The sequence below is a fragment of the Anabas testudineus genome, chromosome 2, assembly GCF_900324465.2.
Source record: "Anabas testudineus chromosome 2, fAnaTes1.2, whole genome shotgun sequence".
Taxonomy (NCBI): domain Eukaryota; kingdom Metazoa; phylum Chordata; class Actinopteri; order Anabantiformes; family Anabantidae; genus Anabas; species Anabas testudineus.
The window spans coordinates 11,334,168-11,356,288 of NC_046611.1; the positions used below are offsets into that span (position 1 = coordinate 11,334,168).

The 22,121-nt window shown below is 38.7% G+C and overlaps 1 protein-coding gene across 4 annotated transcripts; it reads left to right on the plus strand.

Moving 5' to 3' along the window:
- Positions 1-1,841: 1,841 nt before the first annotated feature.
- On the plus strand, positions 1,842-21,300 carry LOC113163632 (bile salt export pump-like). Of its 4 annotated transcripts, none has more exons than XM_026362401.1 (29): positions 1,842-1,860; positions 3,794-3,882; positions 4,068-4,086; positions 4,916-4,945; positions 5,035-5,086; positions 5,175-5,473; positions 5,619-5,706; positions 5,952-6,085; positions 6,172-6,343; positions 6,535-6,659; positions 6,746-6,920; positions 7,215-7,328; positions 7,439-7,549; positions 7,645-7,770; positions 8,183-8,386; positions 8,492-8,662; positions 9,303-9,504; positions 9,660-9,729; positions 10,181-10,301; positions 10,513-10,686; positions 11,716-11,820; positions 12,111-12,272; positions 13,221-13,424; positions 14,145-14,386; positions 14,627-14,783; positions 15,256-15,453; positions 16,809-17,015; positions 18,454-18,600; positions 19,095-21,300. In XM_026362401.1, exons 2-29 carry the CDS (start codon positions 3,804-3,806, stop codon positions 19,293-19,295), a joined length of 4,089 nt encoding a protein of 1,362 aa, XP_026218186.1. In that variant the 5' UTR covers positions 1,842-1,860; positions 3,794-3,803; the 3' UTR covers positions 19,296-21,300. The 4 variants fall into 4 exon arrangements, with proteins under 4 accessions (XP_026218186.1, XP_026218184.1, XP_026218183.1 ...); XM_026362399.1 differs by lacking the exon at positions 1,842-1,860 and adding an exon at positions 3,566-3,709; XM_026362398.1 differs by lacking the exon at positions 1,842-1,860 and adding an exon at positions 3,566-3,705.
- The last annotated feature ends 821 nt before the right edge of the window (positions 21,301-22,121 follow it).

Sequence of the window (22,121 nt, forward strand, 5' to 3'; positions counted from 1 at the left end):
TGCATTAGCTATTGGAGAGTAACACAAATACTCTTACAGACAGTGAAAGCGTGTCAACGTTGGCGTGTGCAGCACAAACAGCAAAGGACAACAAGCTGCAGCTGATTTCCTCTCGTTATTTCAGTGACACCGTTGACATGTCTCCTAAATTCATACTGATAAAAACTGTTAAGCTGATTTTTCCTCTATTGTTGAATAACTAAAAATATTAGAAACTTTCACATTGCTGGCTTGTGTTTTAAAGGGTTCTGTTCTCTGTCTCTATGATAGAGAGGAGACCCTTGTTTGGTGTTTTCAGCCAATCAGAAGCTGACTGGAAACAGCTGATGTCAGCTGCACTGCTATTAAACTGCAAACATTCAACATTACATTACATTTACATTACTACATTCTTATTTGAGTTTGAGTTGTGTTGTCCACACACATGATTTTGTTCAGCCTAATTCCTTTTGTGCTGAGTTTATGATCAAATTTATAAGTTGAGTCAGTTTTTAAGATATTTAGTTTGAACCAATCCTCTGGCTAATCCAAAATCAAAATATAATAATATTATTTACAGAGCGGCAAAGCTGATTGCAAAGTTTAGTAGTAAGTTGATCCTAAAACATCCATTAGTCCCAGTTTTTCTGCTCCTCACGTTGCATTGTTTAAATACAAAGTACAACTAGGTAGAAACCAAAATTCTCCCATCAACACGGCTGGTGTATTTCAACCCACCAAATAACACACAGCCAAAAATTGTTGACACAAGGAATTTATTACATGAATTCAATGTTTCTTTAGATTATATAGATTACATTTTAATTTTAATTAAAATAAAAAAAAAACATAAAAAATTGTAATGTTAATTCTTGCATTTGGAGACTGTATGTGCCTCTGTTTACTAATGAGACATAAAATTAACATGTTTTCTTCTTATTTCTTCATATTTGTGAAGTACGTGCACTGATTACACTCTGGTAATGCAGCTTATTTCCGACTGTTGCACCTTGTTTTATTTTCATGCATTTCATGTTTACCACCAGGTAGCAGCAGCGTTGTTTGGTAATTCATTTCCTGGTGTGCAGATGCTGCCTTTAAACACTCTTTGCAAGGTTGCACTTGCACATAGCTATTTTTCATTTTAGCTGAATATAGGTAATAGAAACTCGATGTCGGGAACATGATTGTTATTTACACAGTGCTGCTGAACAAAGTCACACAGGCCTACAGACAATTTACACTGAACTGTTAATGCAGCTTTCCAGTATCTAAATAACAGCTTGAATAACATAGAGTGTGTTTACCAGCTCTTTTTCTTTATCATGTTTTCTTCCTCTGAACCTTTGGATCTTGGTCACATACAGTCTGTCCATAACTTCCCTGTTTGCAGTTTCCAGACAGCATTTGAAGGGAGCAGTGAGTGACCTACTGTTCATCACCACTACAGAGCAAGGAGTTGTTTATGTAGTATATAGTATAATATGTTTGATTGTTTTACCTCCCCTTTGTTCAAAATGTCAGTAGCTTCAAAAAACATTAATATAAAAAAAGTTTTTTTGCTTTATTTCTTACCTTTGGAGCACAGTTTGTAATTTAAGCAACGATTAATATAATGTCATGATGTACCAGTGTACAAACAGGTCGTACCTGCTTTCAATCTATATCCTAATTTCATGTTTACTTTTCTTACATCTTTCAGCAAAGTCTTCTCAAACAAGGCATGAAGGAAGTGCCTCTAAGGAACTATAAGGTTTAACGGTCCCTTTCCTCAGACTAGAGAAGCTGCTTAGACAAATATTAAAGAATAGTGACGTAATCTAGCTGACACGACTCAACTTCCAAATAACTGCACCTGGATGACTGAAGCTTCGACATAAGGTAAAAGAAAAGCTCAACTAAACTTTAATTTAGTTGTTAGTTTGTGTGATTGTTTTTGAATGCAGCTCAGTGTGTTAAAACAACAGAAGCTGACCAGGAAGTTGAGGGCAGTAACCTGCAGTGCAGAATGCTTAAATGTTGCCATATCTACTCATTCTCAACTAAAACCTACTGTACACATCGCATGCAGCATACAACTGGTGTAGCTTTAAAGCTTATAATGTTCATACACACTACAGCTCAGAAATGTAAGATCACTTACAAATTTCTTTGTTTTCCAAAAAAAAAAAACTTTTTATGCACTTCATAAATAATTTTGTCAATTTCACAAACAATTTAAATGAATCAGATGATTTTTAAAGAAGAGAGGTCTATTATTAGCAATTACCAGTCTCTTGGTCTGACTGCTATAATTCAATTTAAACAGTTTACTAATTATTTATGAGGAAATCCTTTTGCAATTGTGTTGCTCATCTGAGAAAAGTTGTACTAATGGAGCAACAAGGGAGCATGGCTTTCTTTAAGTTAGTGTAGTATCTGAACATCAGCAGGTGTTTGTTTACAGGTTCCAGTAGATAAATGTTATTTTGTTACGTGGTTTTAAAAGTCTCCTTTTTAGCAACTGTTAGCGGATTAGCTAACATAGCTACATTTTGGTTCACAGTTTTGTATAAATCATGTTATTTTTAACTAAAGCAGAAAGGTAATAGCAATATATAAGTACTGTTTTAGTTAAAATTTATTATTTGTTACAAGACAGCAGCATCAGTCCAGATGTTTTGTATTAGACGTTTCTTTCAGTCAAATCAAACATAAAATATCATATTATCAAAAACACACACACATACACACGATTTATACACATCAACAGCATTTGACTCATCATTTTCTAAAGAAACTTATGAAGTTATTCAAAAACTGAGTTTTTCTGCTGTCTTCAAGACTTTTAACCAATAGTATGTTGATGCTGATTATTCTGTGAGCTTCGGATATTTCTGTTGTAATGCATTAGCCAGATTTGTTCTCAATATGAAGCCATCAACACAAATAAAGAATTGTTCAATCAAGCATCTGGTCTTCTCTTAAATCTCATTAATCCCTGCACTAATTAGCATTTTATGAAGTCTCGGGGTTTATCAAATCCTTTTGAGTCCTTTACACAGTCCAAACAGCACTTTAACAAATTCTCCGTAATTAAACTGTTTGGTCTATGCTGCTTTTTACATTTTTTTCTACTATTATCCACTTGGCTGACACACAAGAAAATGTCATAACACAGTGTTCAGTTTTAGAAGAACGAGTATCAGTATCTATGCCAAGTAATTAAACAGTTGGACAAGATTTGTACATTTGAAGGCTGTGATAATTTTTTGAAGAAACACATTAATAATTTCACATCTAATAATACGCCTACTCTTTATTTTAAAGATTACATTATGTATATTGATTATTATTACCTGTGTGAATATGTTAGTCACATTTTAACTTGTAATGATAAAACACCTTGTAGTGCGTGTGCAGGTGAAAATGTTTGCTGTGGTGAGGTCATTGGCCTTTTCAGCAGCATAAACCGACAGGACACTTACCCTGAAGCAAAAAACTCTGACCAAGAACCCCAGCCAAGCCCAGCTCTGTTCAATAGGTGCATGTGAATCGCAGCCAAAGTACATATTGCGTGGTCTTATACTCAAGCGACGAGCTTTCACAGCAGCCACCTGGGGGACATTACAACCAAACATCAGGACTTGAGTGTGGTAGTGCTGCTAATTCCGCTGGTTTTTGTTGGTACCCAGGATTAGACTCTATTAACCATAAGAAGAATAGTTTTTTTGTAAACGTTAATGCGTAGGTACATTTCTAACAATCTGATAATGTTAAGTTTTGGTGAGACATATCAGACATCTGACATGTGCTTTCTCTTTGCTTTGCCTAGATGAGTCAACATGCCGACTGGATCAGTGAAGCTGCAGAGCATTAAAAAACTGGGACAGGAAAACCACAGCTATGAGGTCTCAGATGACGGTAATACACTTCTACATTTAATTCTCTGGACAGAGTACATGAGTGATAAAAAAAGTTAGCTGCTAATGAACTATATAAAACTGATGTATTGCACTTAATTTAAATAGAATATTAAATTAGAGTTTCATCATATGTTTTAGTATAACATTTAAAAATCTAATGCCTTTCCATGACTTGTGTTACAGACCCAGCTGCCTCATATATGTAAGTACAGTACTTTATCCAAAGTAGAGATTGTTTTAGATGTATAAATGATGAGTTTTATATGGAACAGATAGGAATGAGTAGATATAGAGTAAGAGATAAAACCAAGTGGATTTGGTGTCAGTATGGATGTCCTGCAAAAACCCTTGTGAAGTGTATTTTAATACTTTATAAATTGGTTTCACAACTACAGCATGAAGTGCACCCACTAATAAGACAGAATGATTAAAAGAGCTGGAAAAGAGATGGAAAGAAAACACAGCTGTCTAAAGGTTCGCTTTACTAAGGAAAGCCCCAGCTACATTGAGTGAACCTTTAACAATCAATCTGAGTATTACAGCAGTTTACAAGAAGGAGAACTACTATCTCTGTGGTGGTCAATGGCCACGTGTGCTTGTGTATATGTACACTACGTATGTAGGCCACGCATTTCTAGTTGGCACGCTATGGCTATGGCAAAGTTTTAAGGGTACAAACATCATCTTGATTTTATATATTAATTGCTAATAATAAAAGTTTAAAGGTGCAGTGTGTCATTTTTCTCTCTCTTCTTGGTGGTGTAGCCGTTAACACTTTTACCTCAAAGCACGAAGAAGAAAAAAACTGCTTTAATAATTAGACATCAAACGACTATAATACTGCAAATACAGAAAACACAGCCACGTGTATAAAATGTAACCAAATAGAGCATAAGTGAAACAAGCTCTATTTTCCTCTTTGGCTTTTATTTCTGAAATGCCGTTTTCTTCATGTTGGCATGCATTTAATTTTGTGTTACCCAGAGAATATGTGCTGCAGCTCACAGGATGTTCTGTTTGATTTCATGCAGGACCATGACAAATTCCAAGAAGAATGACAAGTGAGTAATGCAGCAATAGAAGATCTGGATACTTGGTCACATTCACATATAGTCACATATAAACTCTGACTCTCCTTTATTTAAAACAGAGCTCAGGGAAATACAGAGAAACCAGCAATAAGAGTTGGCTTCTTTCAGCTGGTAAAACCACTTTTTTTTCCAGTTTCCTTCACAATGTACTCAGAGATTTCTCCATCTAATGCAAGTATGTGTTTCCATGTCTGTCCAGTTCCGCTTTGCCACATGCAATGAGATACTAATGATGGTGGTGGGCAGCGTATGCGCGGTGCTGCACGGCTCAGCCCAGCCCCTTGTCCTGCTGGTGTTCGGCCTGCTCACAGACACCTTCATCGAGTACGACATTGAGCTCAACGAGTTGATGGACGACAGGAAGGAGTGCGTGAACAACACCATACAATGGAAGAAGAACTACACTGCAAGCGTAACACTGCTGAACCAGACAGACTGGAGCCTCATGAACAATTCAACATGGGAGATGCTCACACCGCTGAAGGGCACTCCATGTGGGTAAGTGGGTTGTGAGAAATGTATGAGGTGGGCTTTTAGAAACATCCAATATAGTGTATAAGATGTGATAGTAAAAGTGTGTGTGTGATTCTGTAGTCCATATGTCCATATATATGATTTATTTACTGAGTGTGCTGATTTTCAGGCTTCTCAACATTGAATACGAAATGACCCAATTTGCTTTCTATTACGTTGGAATTGGAGCAGCTGTATTCTTACTAGGATACTTTCAGGTTAGTTTTGACAAACCAGATCAGTCCGATTCTGTTTGATTTAATCCTTTCATGAAACCTTAAAGAAAAGTCTGAGATACTCTTGCTCCACTGGAATCGTGCCTCTAAGCTTTAATGCTTTGTTGGTGTCTTGACATCATTATGACATCATTATCGTCTTTCTCAGGATCTGTTTCTTTCTCAGAAGTTTTCACATGCTCACTTGTCCATCTATTAACTAGCCTTTGTTGTTGTACAACTCACAGATCTCGCTTTGGGTGACGGCTGCTGCCAGGCAGGTTCAGCGAATCAGGAAAATGTACTTCAGCAAAGTGATGAGGATGGAGATCGGCTGGTTCGACTGCACCTCTGTTGGGGAACTCAACACTCGCATGTCAGAGTGAGTGGGACAGTGATGACGTGGTGTCACCGAGCAGTTTGATGTATTCCTGTGTTGGTCTTCTAATGGTTTTCTCTGTATTACAGTGATATCAACAAGATTAATGATGCCATCGCGGACCAAGTTGCGATTTTCTTGCAGCGGTTCACCACCTTTGTGTGCGGCTTCTGCATTGGATTTGTGAAAGGGTGGAAGTTAACACTTGTGATTGTCTCAGCAAGTCCTCTGATTGGTGTTGGAGCCGGTCTTATGGCTCTGGTGAGACTTATTTTAATTTGACTTGACTCAATTCAACTTCTCGCCTGACTTTTTTAGGGTGTGACTGGACTTCACTTAAAGCTTGTTTACCTACCTTTTCACATTTTAACATTTCTTTCTGTTTTGACATGCCACCTTGACTTAATTTCTTGTCTTTTCTCTATCAAATCTTGCATCACTCTGGAGTCTAGTTTGTGGCTAAGCTGACTGGTATGGAGCTACAGGCCTACGCTAAAGCTGGAGCTGTGGCTGATGAGGTCCTCTCTTCCATTAGGACTGTAGCTGCTTTTGGTGGAGAGAAAAAAGAAGTGCAAAGGTAAAGTACATAAAATACAAGCTGAATACGCTATTTACTTTTTCCCATTTAAGCATAGCACAAGTAGCTCCTGTCATTTCCTGCAGGTATGACAGGAACTTGATCTCAGCACAACGCTGGGGCATCAGGAAGGGTCTGATAATGGGCTTTTTCACTGGATATATGTGGCTGGTCATCTTCCTGTGCTATGGTCTGGCCTTCTGGTATGGCTCCTCTCTGGTGGTGGACACAGAAGAGTACACACCAGGAACACTACTGCAGGTATCACACTCACCCCCACAGCAAAATATGCATTGAGTTATGAGCACTGGAGCAAAAAGGAAATACATTCCCTGAAAATGAAACATGCTCTTCCCTCTATACCTTATTTTGTTTTGTTTTTTTTTAAACAAAAGTGATTCAATATGGAATTTCACCATTATCTTGAGCGATTCCCAATTAGTTTCACTGAAAAATAAAACTCATTTGCATGAACAAAACGGTATCTTGTAATTAATGTTTTGTAAAGGATATAAAAGGTATCTCTATTATAATATACCAAAATCTTTATTCCAGGTGTTCTTTGGTGTTCTTATAGCAGCCATGAATTTGGGTCAGGCCTCTCCATGTCTGGAGGCATTTGCTTCAGGCCGTGGAGCTGCGACCATCATCTTCGAGACTATTGACAGAGTGAGAATTGTTCACTTTATATTTCTTTGCTCCTTACAAAGTACTGTATTTTCACAGAAAACCATTTCCTTTTATTGATTTGTCTTACTTTTGAAATATGTCACTGTCAGGAGCCAGAGATTGACTGTTTATCTGAGGCTGGATATAAGCTCGACAGGGTCAAAGGAGATATTGAGTTTCATAATGTGACTTTCTACTATCCTTCCAGACCAGAAGTCAAGGTAGCTTAATGCTTCTAATTTATATAATATATAATTGAGGAGAGGATTTGACTTCATAGTCACTTTTATCATGGTGTCATGCCACCTCTACTCAGATCCTAGACCAGCTCAGCGTTGCAGTGAAGTCTGGGGAGACCACAGCCTTTGTCGGTCCGAGTGGCGCTGGGAAGAGTACTGCTATTCAACTCATCCAGCGCTTCTATGACCCTAAAGAGGGCATGGTAGGTTTGAGGCATATTTTCTAAAGTTCCAAAAATGAACATGTGAAGACTGTGATTTTTCTTTAGTACTTTCTTTTGTCAACTCCTGAGACAGATTTTTATGCTTTATGCTAGTGGTTTTAAAAATCACCATCCCTACAGGGTGATAGAAGTACATAATTTACTTCATTATTCAGGCATTGGGTCCTAACAGCCTCATTTTTTACTTTTACTGGAATTACACCCTACTTTCTTTTTCCTTTGAGCTTCTCGAATATAAAATAGCCTCTTACCACACTAGACTAACAACCTTATCATTTGAAACTAGCATTGTTGTAAAAAAAAAAAAAACACATTATAGCAGCAAAATACATTAATAGCACCATCCATCACTTTGAGCAAAACCAGCTGTTCTATGCGCCCTCAATCTCAGGTGACCCTGGACGGCCATGACATCAGAGGACTGAACATCCAGTGGCTACGCTCGCTGATTGGGATTGTGGAGCAGGAGCCTGTGCTGTTTGCCACCACCATCGCTGAGAACATACGCTACGGTCGACCCGGTGTCTCCATGGAGGACATTATCACTGCTGCCAAGGAGGCCAATGCCTACAGCTTCATCATGGACTTGCCACAGGTGTGAAGGGGCACCATGGATGTACAATATGTAAAAACACAAATTCAGAAAGGTCCTAATAACTGTTGAGACTAATAATGTTTCTTGTTATTTTAAATATGACAGAAATTTGACACCTTGGTGGGGGAGGGTGGAGGTCAGATGAGTGGAGGTCAGAAGCAGCGCATCGCCATTGCTCGAGCACTTGTCAGGAATCCTCGTATCCTGCTACTGGACATGGCAACCTCTGCCCTTGACAACGAGAGTGAGGCCATAGTTCAAGAAGCCCTAGATAAAGTAAGTAACCAGTCTACCAGATAAACTATCTTCTCCTCTCCTTAGATTTTGTATATATTAATGGCTTATACATGTAGCCTAAGAAAATTAAAGGTACCTAAAAAATGAACAAATGAACCTATATTAATTTAACAATTACAGCAAACCTCCATTACAGGCAATGACTGAACAGACAATTTTGTTAATAAGGAAAAGGCAAGTCATTAAAATTAGTTTCTTAAAATACATAACATTTACAAACACATAAGTAGGGTGGAGACTGATAAGTATTCAGCCAATTCAGTAAATTTACCAACATTACTAATAACAACTTTGAAAAATATGTTTTGGGGAAATATAATTGTTGCAGATGTTCATTTTGCAAGCATGTAAACATGTTGATTAAAAATGTTTAATGAATGCAATCCTAGTGACAAAAGTATTTGCAAATGAGTGTGTACATATATTGCTTGGTGTATTGATATTGCAGTGCCAACGGGCCTGCAGTATCCAAGTACAACAATACATATGAAGTCACACTTGATTTTTGAGCTCATGTTTTGGTGTAAAGATCAAAAATGTTGAGTTGTTATCTTATCAAGAGTGGCGTTTCTAGTTGAAATAGATAAATATCATACTTATGTTATATCTTATTTCATAGGTCCGCATGGGTCGTACCACCATTTCCATCGCTCACAGACTATCCACTATAAAGAACGCTGATGTGATTGTTGGCTTTGAACACGGCCGGGCCGTGGAAAGGGGCAAACACAATGAACTGCTGGACAGGAAGGGGGTCTACTTCACTCTGGTCACCCTACAGAGTCAAGGAGACAAGGCTCTGAATGAGAAGGCTCGACAAAGTAGGTCCAAATTTGGAAGATTAATATCTTACATGTTGATGTTGCATCAAGTTTTGAATTCTGCAAAATATTTGCTTGCATCCAAGATCCCGGAAAGATCTAAGAAAGGGTTTGCTGATTGTAATCATCATCTTCTGTTGGGTCTCTTGCATTAGTGGCTGACAATGAAGAAGAGTCAGAGAAGCTAAATCTATCCAGAGCAGGCAGCTACCGTGCCAGTTTCAGGTATTACACAAACATGCTACCAGTCACCTCTGGCCCTTCATCACTTGCTCGTTTGCTTACTTAGTAGAATATCCATTTACATGATCCTGACTGTGCATCTAAATTGGATTATTACACTAGTCATTTTGTAGTTGATATTCACTAGTGTCATGGCAGAAACCAGTACCTTCATTTATTTAATTACCCTATTACATTTACTTCGACATTTGGAGCATTTAGCTGACACTATCATCCAGAGCTACTTACAAATGGAACAACGGCAGAGGAGACTTGTTGTCCTCTATCAGCACCATTACAAGCACCTAGTAATGAATGCAAGAAGAAGAACAGCAGTGTCAAGATAACCAAGGAACTCTTTGTCCTCAGAGTATTTGTGCACTGTATAAAATGAACAAGATGTAATAGATATACTGTAGGTACAGCAGTTCCCAAACTATTTTTGTTTTTTCAGAGCCTCAATTCGCCAGCGCTCCCGATCCCAGCTGTCCAACGCGATCCCAGACTCCTCTGTTCCCATTAGCGGAGACGTCAGCTCCACTGCCTATTCTGCTTTAAAGGGAGACAAATCCAAGGTCTGTGTGTGTACATCGTATTTTATGCATGGTTGATAGAAGCAGGTCAACAGCATTTACATTCCTTTGGAGTGCAAACTAGTCTGAATTTTCTCTTGTGGTATCTTTGTTTTTTTCCTGTTCTAAAATAGTACAGAGTTAAAAGATTTGACTTTGAATTCAGACTCACATGCATTGTTTTGTACATTTGTTTGTCTGTGTTATTGCTCAGAATGCCATCCCAGAGGATGATGAGGAGGAAGAACTTGTGGAGCCTGCTCCAGTTGCCAGGATCCTAAAGTACAACTTACCCGAGTGGCCCTATATGCTTTTTGGATCGGTTGGGGCTGCGATAAACGGAGGGGTCAACCCTGTCTACTCTCTACTGTTCAGTCAAATCTTGGCGGTAAAGTTTAATTCGATTTTCTAAAAAAACGTGGTAAATGTGTAAATGTGTAGAAACTGAAAATTCTTCGGCTCACAGCTGATCAAATAAAAAAAAGTAGATCTGAAACAGGAAAACTAACCCTGATCCATCTCTAGCTATAAGCTTTATCAAAAAGGAGAGTTTTAACTTTTCCTCCCATTGAGATTGTTGAATTTTCCTACAAATAAAAAACACATGCCATCAGAATAATCTAAAGGGAATCATAGTAATAATCAATACTTTATTTAGTTCAGGGACATCTCAACATGTATTGAGAATCAAAACTACTTATCCAGGGGTTAATGCCCTACCAACTGATAATTAAATGATACTAATAATATTGTCTTAAAATTCAGATCGGTAGACGGTGGATACTAGACTTGATGTTAACTCAGTATATATTAAGACAAACATTGAGGTTGGGTATATCTGCAGAAAGGTACAGAGGGAAAGAGAGAGAGAGAAAAGAAGAAGCATAACTAGGCACAAAGTTAATGACCTGCAACGGTGGCATATAAATGGTTAGAGAGGAAAGAAGAGCTCAGTGCATCAAGGGAGGTCTCCCAGCAGTTTAAGTCTATCACAGCATAACTAAGAGACGGACTGAGTCAACTGAGTCAACTCTCACTACAAGCTTTATCAAAAAGAAAGGTTATGATGTTTCACATGTAAATATTTTGGACTTGTAATGGACAACGTGAGTCTATGCTTATTCTTCCAGTCTTATTCAAAGTGGTATTAAAACTAAAATGATGAGGTGGCTTGTCTGAAAACACAAATTCAGCTGCATAAGACTCTGGCTGGGTCCAGGCATGAAATACAAGATGCTTATTTGGTTCTAACACCACACTCTCACACGATGGAAAAATGCGACCTGTTCTATACTCTGGTGCTGAACCATCAGTGCAGTCCTACGAGGGTTTTCTTCAACAGAATGATCACTGTTTGTAGTGCTGTTTTTCACCCTGCTGTGTATATACTCATATATCTGTGTATGTGTGTGTGTAGACATTCTCAGTAACAGATCCGGAGGCCCAGAGGAAGGAGATTGATAGTATATGCCTGTTCTTTGTCATGGTCGGTGTGGTGTCTTTCTTCACCCAGATGCTGCAGGTACAGTAGCAGTCTTGTCTACCTTGTGATTATTTTTTATATATATATATATATATATATATATATATATATATATATATATATATATATATATATATGTGTGTGTGTGTGTGTGTGTGTGTGTGTGTATGTATGTATATATGTATGTATGTATGTATGTATGTATATATATATATATGTTTATATATATATATGTTTATATTATTATATATATTATATATGTTTTATATAATGTTAAAGTTTACTGTGCTTATTAAAAATACTTCCTCTGTGTTTCTGTGTGCATACAGGGTTATGCCTTCTCCAAGTCTGGAGAGCTGCTCACTCGCAGGTTGCGTCGACTTGGTTTTCATGCCATGCTGGGCCAAGAGATTGGCTGGTTTGATGATCACAGGAACAGCCCCGGAGCTTTGACCACACGTCTGGCTACTGATGCCTCACAAGTTCAAGGGGTAATTTACAGCCTCTATATGAGAAGATGATGATTTTGAAAAGTAATTTAATGCCATATTCTATCACATTGTTTTAGTTTATAGGGTTAGGTTTGTTTCCAATACTGTAGGTTTTGCGTTCCGACGTATGATCTGAGAACAGATGTACAGTAATTTCAAATTTAATTATGCTTTTCAAAAACAAATGTCTTAAGGCGTATTATGTTATAATGCAGTGCTCACATTCCTGCAGAGCTATGTATTACACTGGCAAAGAAGCACAGTGAGTCAATAATTTAGGCATTTTCAGGTAAGTTAGTGTTGAAAAGCTTTTATACAAAAGGCAGAGAACTACAGAGGCAGTGAACTTGACAAAAACGTCTAAGGCTTTCAGACTAGCTGTCAAACTGTGTAACAGTTGGAAAGGTTGCAAGGCCTTTATTTTTTGTCTCTCAAGGTGATATTCCACTCTTCAAAAAAATTCTAGCCATTGAACATACATAATACCAAAAACAATGCACTCTTATTCAGTAGCATCTGTCAACATTTATTTTTAGATTTTAGACAGTTTAATGAGAAAAAAATACATATTTTTGATTAGACCTATGATGCCCAGTGGCTTGAATATATTTCCATTTGCTGACTGCCAAATAACTTCTAACATTTAGTCTGTCATTATTAACATTAATCCAAAATTCTTGTTTATTTTTTTGATTAGACTGATGCGTGAACTAACCGACAGACCAGAATGAATCCATTAGTTTTCATTCTAATTAGCTGTATCTTTGCACCAGTGTGAATAAGTGTTATTTGCTCATAGAGCATGTTTGGTAAGATTCTGTAGTTACTGCTAATTAGGAAGCTAATTGCTAATTTTGTTTTAACAAACAGTCCTTCATATCTATATTTTTTTTATGCTGTTTACTGTTGTACAACTACAGCCATCTTTTGGATTTGTCTTCCTCAAAGGCCACCGGTTCGCAGATCGGCATGATTGTCAACTCTCTGTCCAACATCGGTGTGGCTGTCATCATGTCCTTCTACTTCAGCTGGAAACTCACGCTGCTAATTTTGTGCTTCCTGCCATTCATTGCTCTGTCAGGCGGCTTCCAGGCTAAGATGCTCACAGGCTTCGCAAAGCAGGACAAGCAGGCCATGGAAGCTGCTGGACGGGTCAGATATTGTTGTTTATACAGTGCAGCTCCTGTCTTTAGTGATTATTTAGCAACTAGTTTGAAAAGAACACACCTACAATACTCAGTTAAAGCATCAGCTTATTTATTCTGGTAAACGTTAGGCTACCGGTGACATGAGCTGACGTCTCTACAGACAGCAGATGACACACAGCTCAACAATGGGGTCTATTTTAGGCTGCAGCTCTTCTTCTGATCTGATCTGAGATGTAGGCACAATTGCATTTTATTAGGTGGCCCTTTAATTTGGTGAGTCAGGGAGGGAGCTAATGCTGTCAGGCTCAATTCCTGGGGCCACCCATGCTTAAAATGCAGTCATGGTACTAAAAGGCGTATTGGATAAAAAAAAAAAAACCTCAGGACAATACAGTGAGAGCCAGAAAGTTCAAAATCAAAGGAAAAGTATTCAAAAGTCAATTTACTGTGAACTTCCTTTACGCTATCTTAATTATCCTGATGCCGTAAATCCCACCCATCAAAATAAAATGGATTAGATGAAAGTTTAATGATCCCTGTGGGGGGGAAATTGGCTTCCTGCAGCAGCATAAAATAGGATATAGATAAGAAGAGAGGAAGTTCTTTATCTACATCCCATCCTCCCTCACCCATTGAAAACACAGCTTATATTCAATCTGTCTTTTTTCAGTTTTTGTTCAACTTAATCTGGTGTCAACTTTTAACCCAAGTTCTAAATTTACAGATTTCTGGTGAGGCCCTAAACAACATCCGCACCATTGCAGGTCTGGGTAAGGAGAGGAGTTTTGTGGACATGTATGAGGCCCAGCTGGACGCTCCATACCAAGCTGCCCTAAAGAAAGCTAATGTGTACGGAGCCTGCTACGGTTTCGCCCAGTGTGTTGTCTTCTTGACCAACGCTGCCTCCTACAGGTTTGGAGGTTACCTGGTGCGACAGGAGGGGCTCCATTTCAGCCTGGTGTTCAGGTGAGGGGACACGGTTGAGCCTGGGAACTGCAGCTTCATTCTATGTGCTGTTGGTGGGTTCAGCAGCAAGATTTATTTATTGCCATACCTTTTACTATTTATCACATAAAACACAAAGCGACACTTAGATTAACAGAAAGTCAAATGTGTTTTTCTGTTTTATTTCTCTTTTGGTTGCAGTCACCTTTAAATGGATTTACATGTGGAGAAAAAGTCTCAGTGTATTCGTTTCTTTGGCAGGGTTATCTCAGCTATTGTTACCAGTGGTACAGCCCTCGGCAGGGCCTCGTCCTACACCCCAGACTATGCCAAGGCCAAGATTTCAGCAGCGCGTTTCTTCCAGCTGCTGGACCGATTGCCTCTGATCAGCATCTACAGTGACAAGGGGGATAAATGGGTATGTGTGCTTGTGCTGTTCTATACATAATGTGCTAAGCTGCCACATTCCACACTCTGTATGAAAATGTTATGTTTCTAGACTATAGATTTAGGAGTAGATCTAAATAAAAAGTCTGATCCCTTTTTCTTTGTTGCTTTGCTTGTTAATTTTACTTTGGTCATGAGACCAAACGAGAGATATGTTGATGGAAGAAGGAGATAAAGGATTGTTATGTGTTCTGCATATTGTACATCAAAAGAAATAGTTTCCTGAAAATACCAGTACACAGAGTGTCAGAGAGATAAGAATCATTTTAAAGGATCAAAAAAAATCTTATAAGACAGTTGTTAAATGAAATGAAACTCTGTTTGTGTGATTTGAGTGTCTGCTGTTTCTGGACAGGAGGTGGCATCCTAACACACAAAGAAACCCGCTTTAACCTTTGTGCTTGTTTTTGTCCTCTCTCCCTTCTCCCTCACTGTGTTTTCAGGAAAACTTCCAAGGGAACATTGAGTTCATTGACTGTAAGTTCACCTACCCCACCAGGCCAGACATTCAGGTCCTGAATGGGCTAAATGTGTCAGTGAAGCCCGGCCAGACTCTGGCCTTTGTTGGCAGCAGTGGCTGTGGGAAGAGCACCAGTGTGCAGCTGCTGGAGCGGTTTTATGATCCAGACCATGGCAAAGTGGTGAGGAAGACTGCTACGCCCTGTCTAGGGGTGGCCAAGACATTCATCTTCCAAGTATTAACAGCCTCAAGCACAAACTACTGAATTGTAATAGATATGAAGTGATAGTAGCTGTGTTTATTTAAAATATTAAAATCATATTTTAGGGCAGACAAAGGTCGAAATAACAAAATTATTATATTTTAAGTAGTAATCAATATTCTACAACCAAAAGCAAAGAAACCAAATAACATCAGCTTACTCCAGTTACTTTCCTAGATAATAATTACTGGCTACTTTTCAAATGACTATATATTTAATACTGAACGTGATGTGAATTGTTATGGATGTAATTAGAAAAACAGAAGAGGAACAACAAGACAATACTGCTACTTAATATTCTTATTTTGAATATATTTAAAACACTTTTCTTCATAAGACATGTATTTAGTTTGACTTAAGTACAACTTACTACTATACTATATTTTAAAATAATGATGATCGATAGTTTTTTCATTCAAATGTTGAAGCTTTGACTGAAATATGTAGAGAACAGCATCACAAACAACAGTCAGACTCCATCACAACATGCTGGTGTTTTTCAATGTTAAATAGTACTAAGAGATAAATGTAACTTAGAATAATTCTGCCATTTTTAAATCCCTTAATTGGACATATATTACTAAATAGTTCTGAATGTCAGAACACCAGGCCCTCCTTGGCTGTACTAGCAGCTGAAATCAATATTTTTATATTTACATGATATGCATATGAGAATTATCACAAACTCTCTCAGTGCTGCTCAGCGTCAGCGACTTTCAGCCTGTTGTTGTGGTTTTCCAGCCGGCAATTTTAATGTTTTCCTTTGTGTGCAACTCAAAGTTCAGCATTTAAACAGGCTAACATTATATTGCTGCTGATGGTGATCTTTTAAAATGTCAGATATCTCACTTTGAGAGTGTCGCTGCACAGAGTGAAATCAGTAATATGTCAAAGCCAAAGAATAATTGCAGGACATTCACTGTATTTGATTGAGGTATTTCGAACTCTTCTAGTCATTCATCAGTCAGACATTTATGCTGACTCTCTGTTGTATTTTAAAAAGGGGGCACTCTGCTCAGAATGGAGGTCTGCCTTTGTGCCAGTAAGGGACCACTGCCAAGATTCAAATGGCCTTAATTGAGTTGGAAGTGGTTTGGAAACACATAGTCCTGAGTCTCTGTCTGAGATTTAAAAAGGACAGTATCACCTCTGCATAGTTAGGAGAGAAATTATGGTAGAGATGGTTGTATGATAGCTCATTAAGTGGATTGTATTTCTAGTCTGTGATTATGATATTGCTTTGTACTAATGGTAAAATCAATCGCCTCCTGCAGCTGATAGATGGCCACGAGTCCAATCGTGTCAACGTGCCCTTCCTGCGTTCCAAGATTGGCATCGTGTCCCAGGAGCCAGTATTGTTTGACTGCAGCATCGCAGAGAACATAAAATACGGAGACAACTCTAGAGAAATCGGCATGAATGAGGTCATCTCTGCAGCCAAGAAGGCCCAGCTTCACGACTTTGTCATGTCACTTCCTGAGGTACGCAAAAAAATCACGGGCACAACAGCTGATGTTAAAATGAGGTGAAGTTTGTGTACAGAAAACAGGCCGGTAACAAGCAGTCAGTCAACAAGGAGAAACAAATCAAAAAGGAGAGCAGGAGGACACTAAACAGATCACAAGCCGAACAAAGGCTGAACCATTAAGGTGAGCTGGAAAACAGCAGTGGACGAGTGTCTGGTGTATCTACTGCTGGGGGGCAGGTGTGGCTTGATTTGTGAAGGAGAAGCAGGTGTTCAGGTGGCTGTGGAGTTCACAGTGTATCTAGTCTCACAAACAGGAAGCATCCTCCTAATTTCCTCTTAAGATTTATCCACAGCTGCTGAGAGCAACTTTTATAAAGAATCTCTGAGAGCTTGACCTCGTTGCTTTGGATGACGACATGTTTAGTATAGTACAGTAAAATGAGACGATTTAAAAATATTATACGTTTTTCTTTTATGGGACTGTAACAATTCTAAAACTGAGACCACGATGCAAATGTGCACAATTTTATATTACAACAACATATAATAGCGTATTGGAAAAGTCAAACAACCACCAGAGTTTTTAATTGTTTTTTTTTTTTTAAAAGATTGCGACCCACCTATTCGCAAGTACGTTAATTTTTACAGTTTTACAATTTTTACAGCTTGTCAGCGCCTTCTGGTGGGCAGATTAAATAACTACAACTGTCAAAATGCCATCAAACCCTGTGTGCCATTAATGGCGTTAATATTTGATAAAATGTCAGTCTGTCTCTACTCTGGAGCCTCTGACGTAGCTCAGACACACATGCTCATGTTCCAAAGTCCAAGTCCGACAGAACCTTCCGCCTCTACCAGCCTTTAAACCATTAAACTGTATATATGACAGCATATACTGACATGTTTTCCACTTGTTTATGTGCTGCTGACAACGTTCACTGCTACAAACACGTACAAACTCTTGTATTAGCTGATACCAGTTCTAATGCAGACTTGCTGCCTCCAACACACTGTGTATCCACGCATGCTGGCGTCAACCTTCCCAGCACTAACCGAGGAACTCACTGTATCAGACCTGACGCCGACACTCCTGACTTGGCCAGTTAGCAGCTACGTTTAGCCTTAGGTTGTTTTGCACACACAGCCCCTGGTGACTGGGAAAGGTGAGAAAGTCTGAGGCATTGGTACAGAAAGTGCCACTAATAAAGGGCCTTGGGAAGTCCTGAAGAGGAGACAGGGAACGTGTTCTTATGGCATTTTATTACTGATACTGAAGCTTATTGCTTTCAGGTAAAAGCCATTATCCTCAGTTGTCTCATTTTACACATATAGGACGCTTTAGCTTCAAGACAAACAACACAATATATGAATGGTGATATGGACTCATCACTCAAGACGGCATTGTTATCAGTATATACCTGTATAACATACATGTGGCTATTTTGTCTCAGAAATACGACACCAACGTGGGCGCCCAGGGCTCTCAGTTGTCTCGTGGTCAGAAACAGCGCATCGCCATCGCCAGGGCGATCATACGTGACCCCAAGATCCTGCTGCTGGACGAGGCCACCTCTGCCCTGGACACGGAGAGCGAGAAGGTACGCTTCAGTAAACTCTGGACTGCAGCGTCATCACTTGCTGAATCCACACACTTTGTATCACAGCACAGTGCAGCTGCTTGATATTCTATGGGCTCAGAGAGCAAGGAGAGCAGGCATTTAATTATTATTATTATTAACATCATTATCATTCATCATCTCTATTATTATCACCAGCAACTCACAGTTCATACCAACCCTCCAGTGGAGCCTCTTTAAGATGAATGTGGTCTGTAGGCCCATGCAGGAGTTTTCCAGCTCAAATGGCTGAACCATGCTGAGCAGCACACAACACACTGCAGTACATGGATCCACTGGAACATTGTAATGATAGTAATCAACACATGATTGTGAAATTGCTATAATTGTGAGCCATGTGTGCCTGCTGTGTGGGAGAACCGATAATGGCTCCTGCCTCTGTGTGTGTTTGTGTGTGTGTGTGTGTGTGTGTTTGCGAGTACCGCTTCATGTGTGTGCTTTTATGCCCATGGCAGACTGTGCAAGAAGCCCTGGACAAAGCCAGAGAGGGCCGGACCTGCATCGTAATCGCCCATCGCCTGTCCACCATTCAGAACTCGGACATTATTGCCGTCATGTCCAGGGGCTTCGTGATTGAGAAAGGAGCGCACGACCAGCTCATGGCCCTGAAGGGAGCCTACTACAAGCTGGTTACCACGGGAGCACCAATCAGCTAACTGCTCAGGGAAACAGGAGCCAATTAGCAAGGCAGCCAAGAGAAGCGAATGTGAGGAGCCGTGTTAATGCAGCACATCGAGCGAGGCCTGGAACTGGAAGCATGCCATTCACAAAGTATGTTGAGGAAAAACGGAAGGTGCACCTGTTCACTCGTACAGTATTTATTTTTGGAAGGGGATCCTGTCACGATGACGGGTTTTGTGAATCACAAACCGCCTAATTTGGGATATTTCACTCAATCTGTTATTCTGGTTGTCTCATGGATTCTGGGTCTGTGCCAGTACCCAACTTGCAGCTGTGAGCCCTGTGTGACACAGGTTTAGTTCAGTTTAGCTTTGCATTTGATCATCAGATGTATTATTAACATAAAGATGTATTATTATTCAGAGAAGATCAGCAAAATGATAAATGCATATTTAAAATAATCTACTAATATAATTTATAATAATACACTCATGGGTAAATTTTTTCTCAATAATAAGCAGTTTCACTTTTGATACTTTTGATGTTTTCTAATACTTTTGTACTGATGTAAAATCATAAATGCAGGCTTTTACTACTAACAGAAGATTTTTTTTTCCAATTGTTGCTACTGCTAATCTGACTTATGATACTGACTTATAAACGATCCAAGTTGTTAGATCCCACTGGTTTAACAAGCACCCATCCCTCAGCCACAGATCTGACTCTAAAGGAAAGACTTGTGCAGTAGGTGTGAAGTTATCTACTGTTTCGTGTGGTATGCTGTCACACACTTGATGTAATGGGAAGTGACACAGCGATTTTGACACCGATTTTGCACTAATCATCTGTGCACATATCCACAGTGACTGCCCTGTGTGGCCAACAGTCAGCTGCATTTTCAGTTGTAGAGTGATGATGACTTGAGGGGTGACAGGTTGTGTACTAGAGACACAAACACGAAACAAACACTCAGCTAATTAGGCTTGATTAAAAAAAGGCTGCTTTAGCCTTTATTAACATTTGTGTTACTTTTTTCATTCTTCATTCTCAATTCACCAGCTGTCCAACTAGATTTAGTTCATTTAAATTTGACTGCTACTAACGTATTAATATATTTTTTTGTATTACACAAAACTAAAGCATTCTAGTGTGAATATTGTTTTTCATTTCTAAACACAACATCTCATCAGAGAGAGAGAGAGAAGATTGATTTTCTATATATGACATATCTTTTGAGAAATGTTTTTTTAAGGAATAATTAATTAGTTTTTCAAGAAATACACCTTTTGCCTTTATTAAAGAGAGTTACAGAAAAAAAAACTGATGATTGACACCTGGTGGTTAGCTTAGCTTAGCATAAAGCCTGGAAACAGGGTTTGGTTTTCTCCAAAGATTAAAGTATCTTTGAGTCTAACGCTCAATATTTAACACAACTTTATGTTTTATTCACTCTATAAAATTAATATGATGTGTCCAAGTTAGTTTTGGACAGAGCTAGGCTAGCTGTTTTCCTAGGTTTCTGGTCTCTATTTGAAGCTAAGCTAATCACCCGATTGTTTCTGTAATGTTTTGTTGATGGTCAAACTGTTTTTTTATTCTTTGTTGAAAATAAAACTAATAGCGTATAAGTTTAATAGAGCTACTCTGTGCATCTGCATGATTGCGGAGTTGGAATCCAGACTTGAAGGCCTGTGTATTACATCACACACACGACTGATTGAAATGGAATTAATTTTTGGAGGTACCTTGATTAAAAAAAACAAGTAGGAGATCGTTTAGAGAGTTTTTATATACTGTATTTTCTGTCAGCTCCACTTCCCCTACCAGCCTCTTTAATCTCCACACTTAAAAACTTTATCTGCCTCCATTTAACTTTATGTATCATGTAACTGTGGAGGATAGTTTAACATGTAACCTTATTACTGGGTATGTGTGACCACAAACCAAAATAATTCAAATGTTGGACAGTATTAGAAGTGTAAATAAGTTTTTGTCAGTTTTTGAGACACTTCCATGATAAACTAAAGATTTTGCTGCTTGCAGGGCTCTTTTCTGGTTAGCTGTTTTAAAAGTTTATAAAGGTTTTAATTGACATTCATTAAATTATTGACGATTGTAATTATAATTAATTAACAATGTAGTATATACAGTATATATACTATCAAATAAATACATTAAATCAAATAAAAATAATACTGCTAGTAAAGTCATTAAATTACAACTGTATCATACATCAAATCCCCCAGTACAGCACCACTCATGTATTTTACTGTATAACCTGCATTTTGTGAGCTGGGTCTTAGGTCTCCATATAGAAAATGGTTCCTGTTTTCAACTGCATTCATGCGGAATGATAAAATAATTTTGACAGAAAAACAAAGCCAAGGAAATGGTCACTGTGATGGATTACATATCTCAAGCCAGTTTCACTCTCAGCACCCGGCACAAATGAATACAAATCACCTGCTGCCTGAAAGGTAGCGTGAGGAAATCCACCAAACACTGACTTGTGTGCTTCAGCCGGTAAAAGGATGTGATCTGGATTTAATAAGCTAAAAAATGCTAAAATCACTGGTATGACTGGGAATTTCTGTTTCTGGCTGTCAATCTGTTGTCCAATGACGAGATGACGTGCTTGTAATAAACAAACAAGCGTTGTCAGAATTACAACATAACACAGCCGCGTTTAAGCCTGCTGCTCGGAAATACCTTGCACTAACACATGTGGGGATAATGCACGGCAGGCCTTCCTGCTATGTGAAGATAATGCTATTTGGCGGCATTCAGGGCTAAGCCGTTTGCAGCAGAGAGCTGCTGTAGGCCTCTCCCTCGACCATGAGTAAGCAGTTTGATAGCATAAC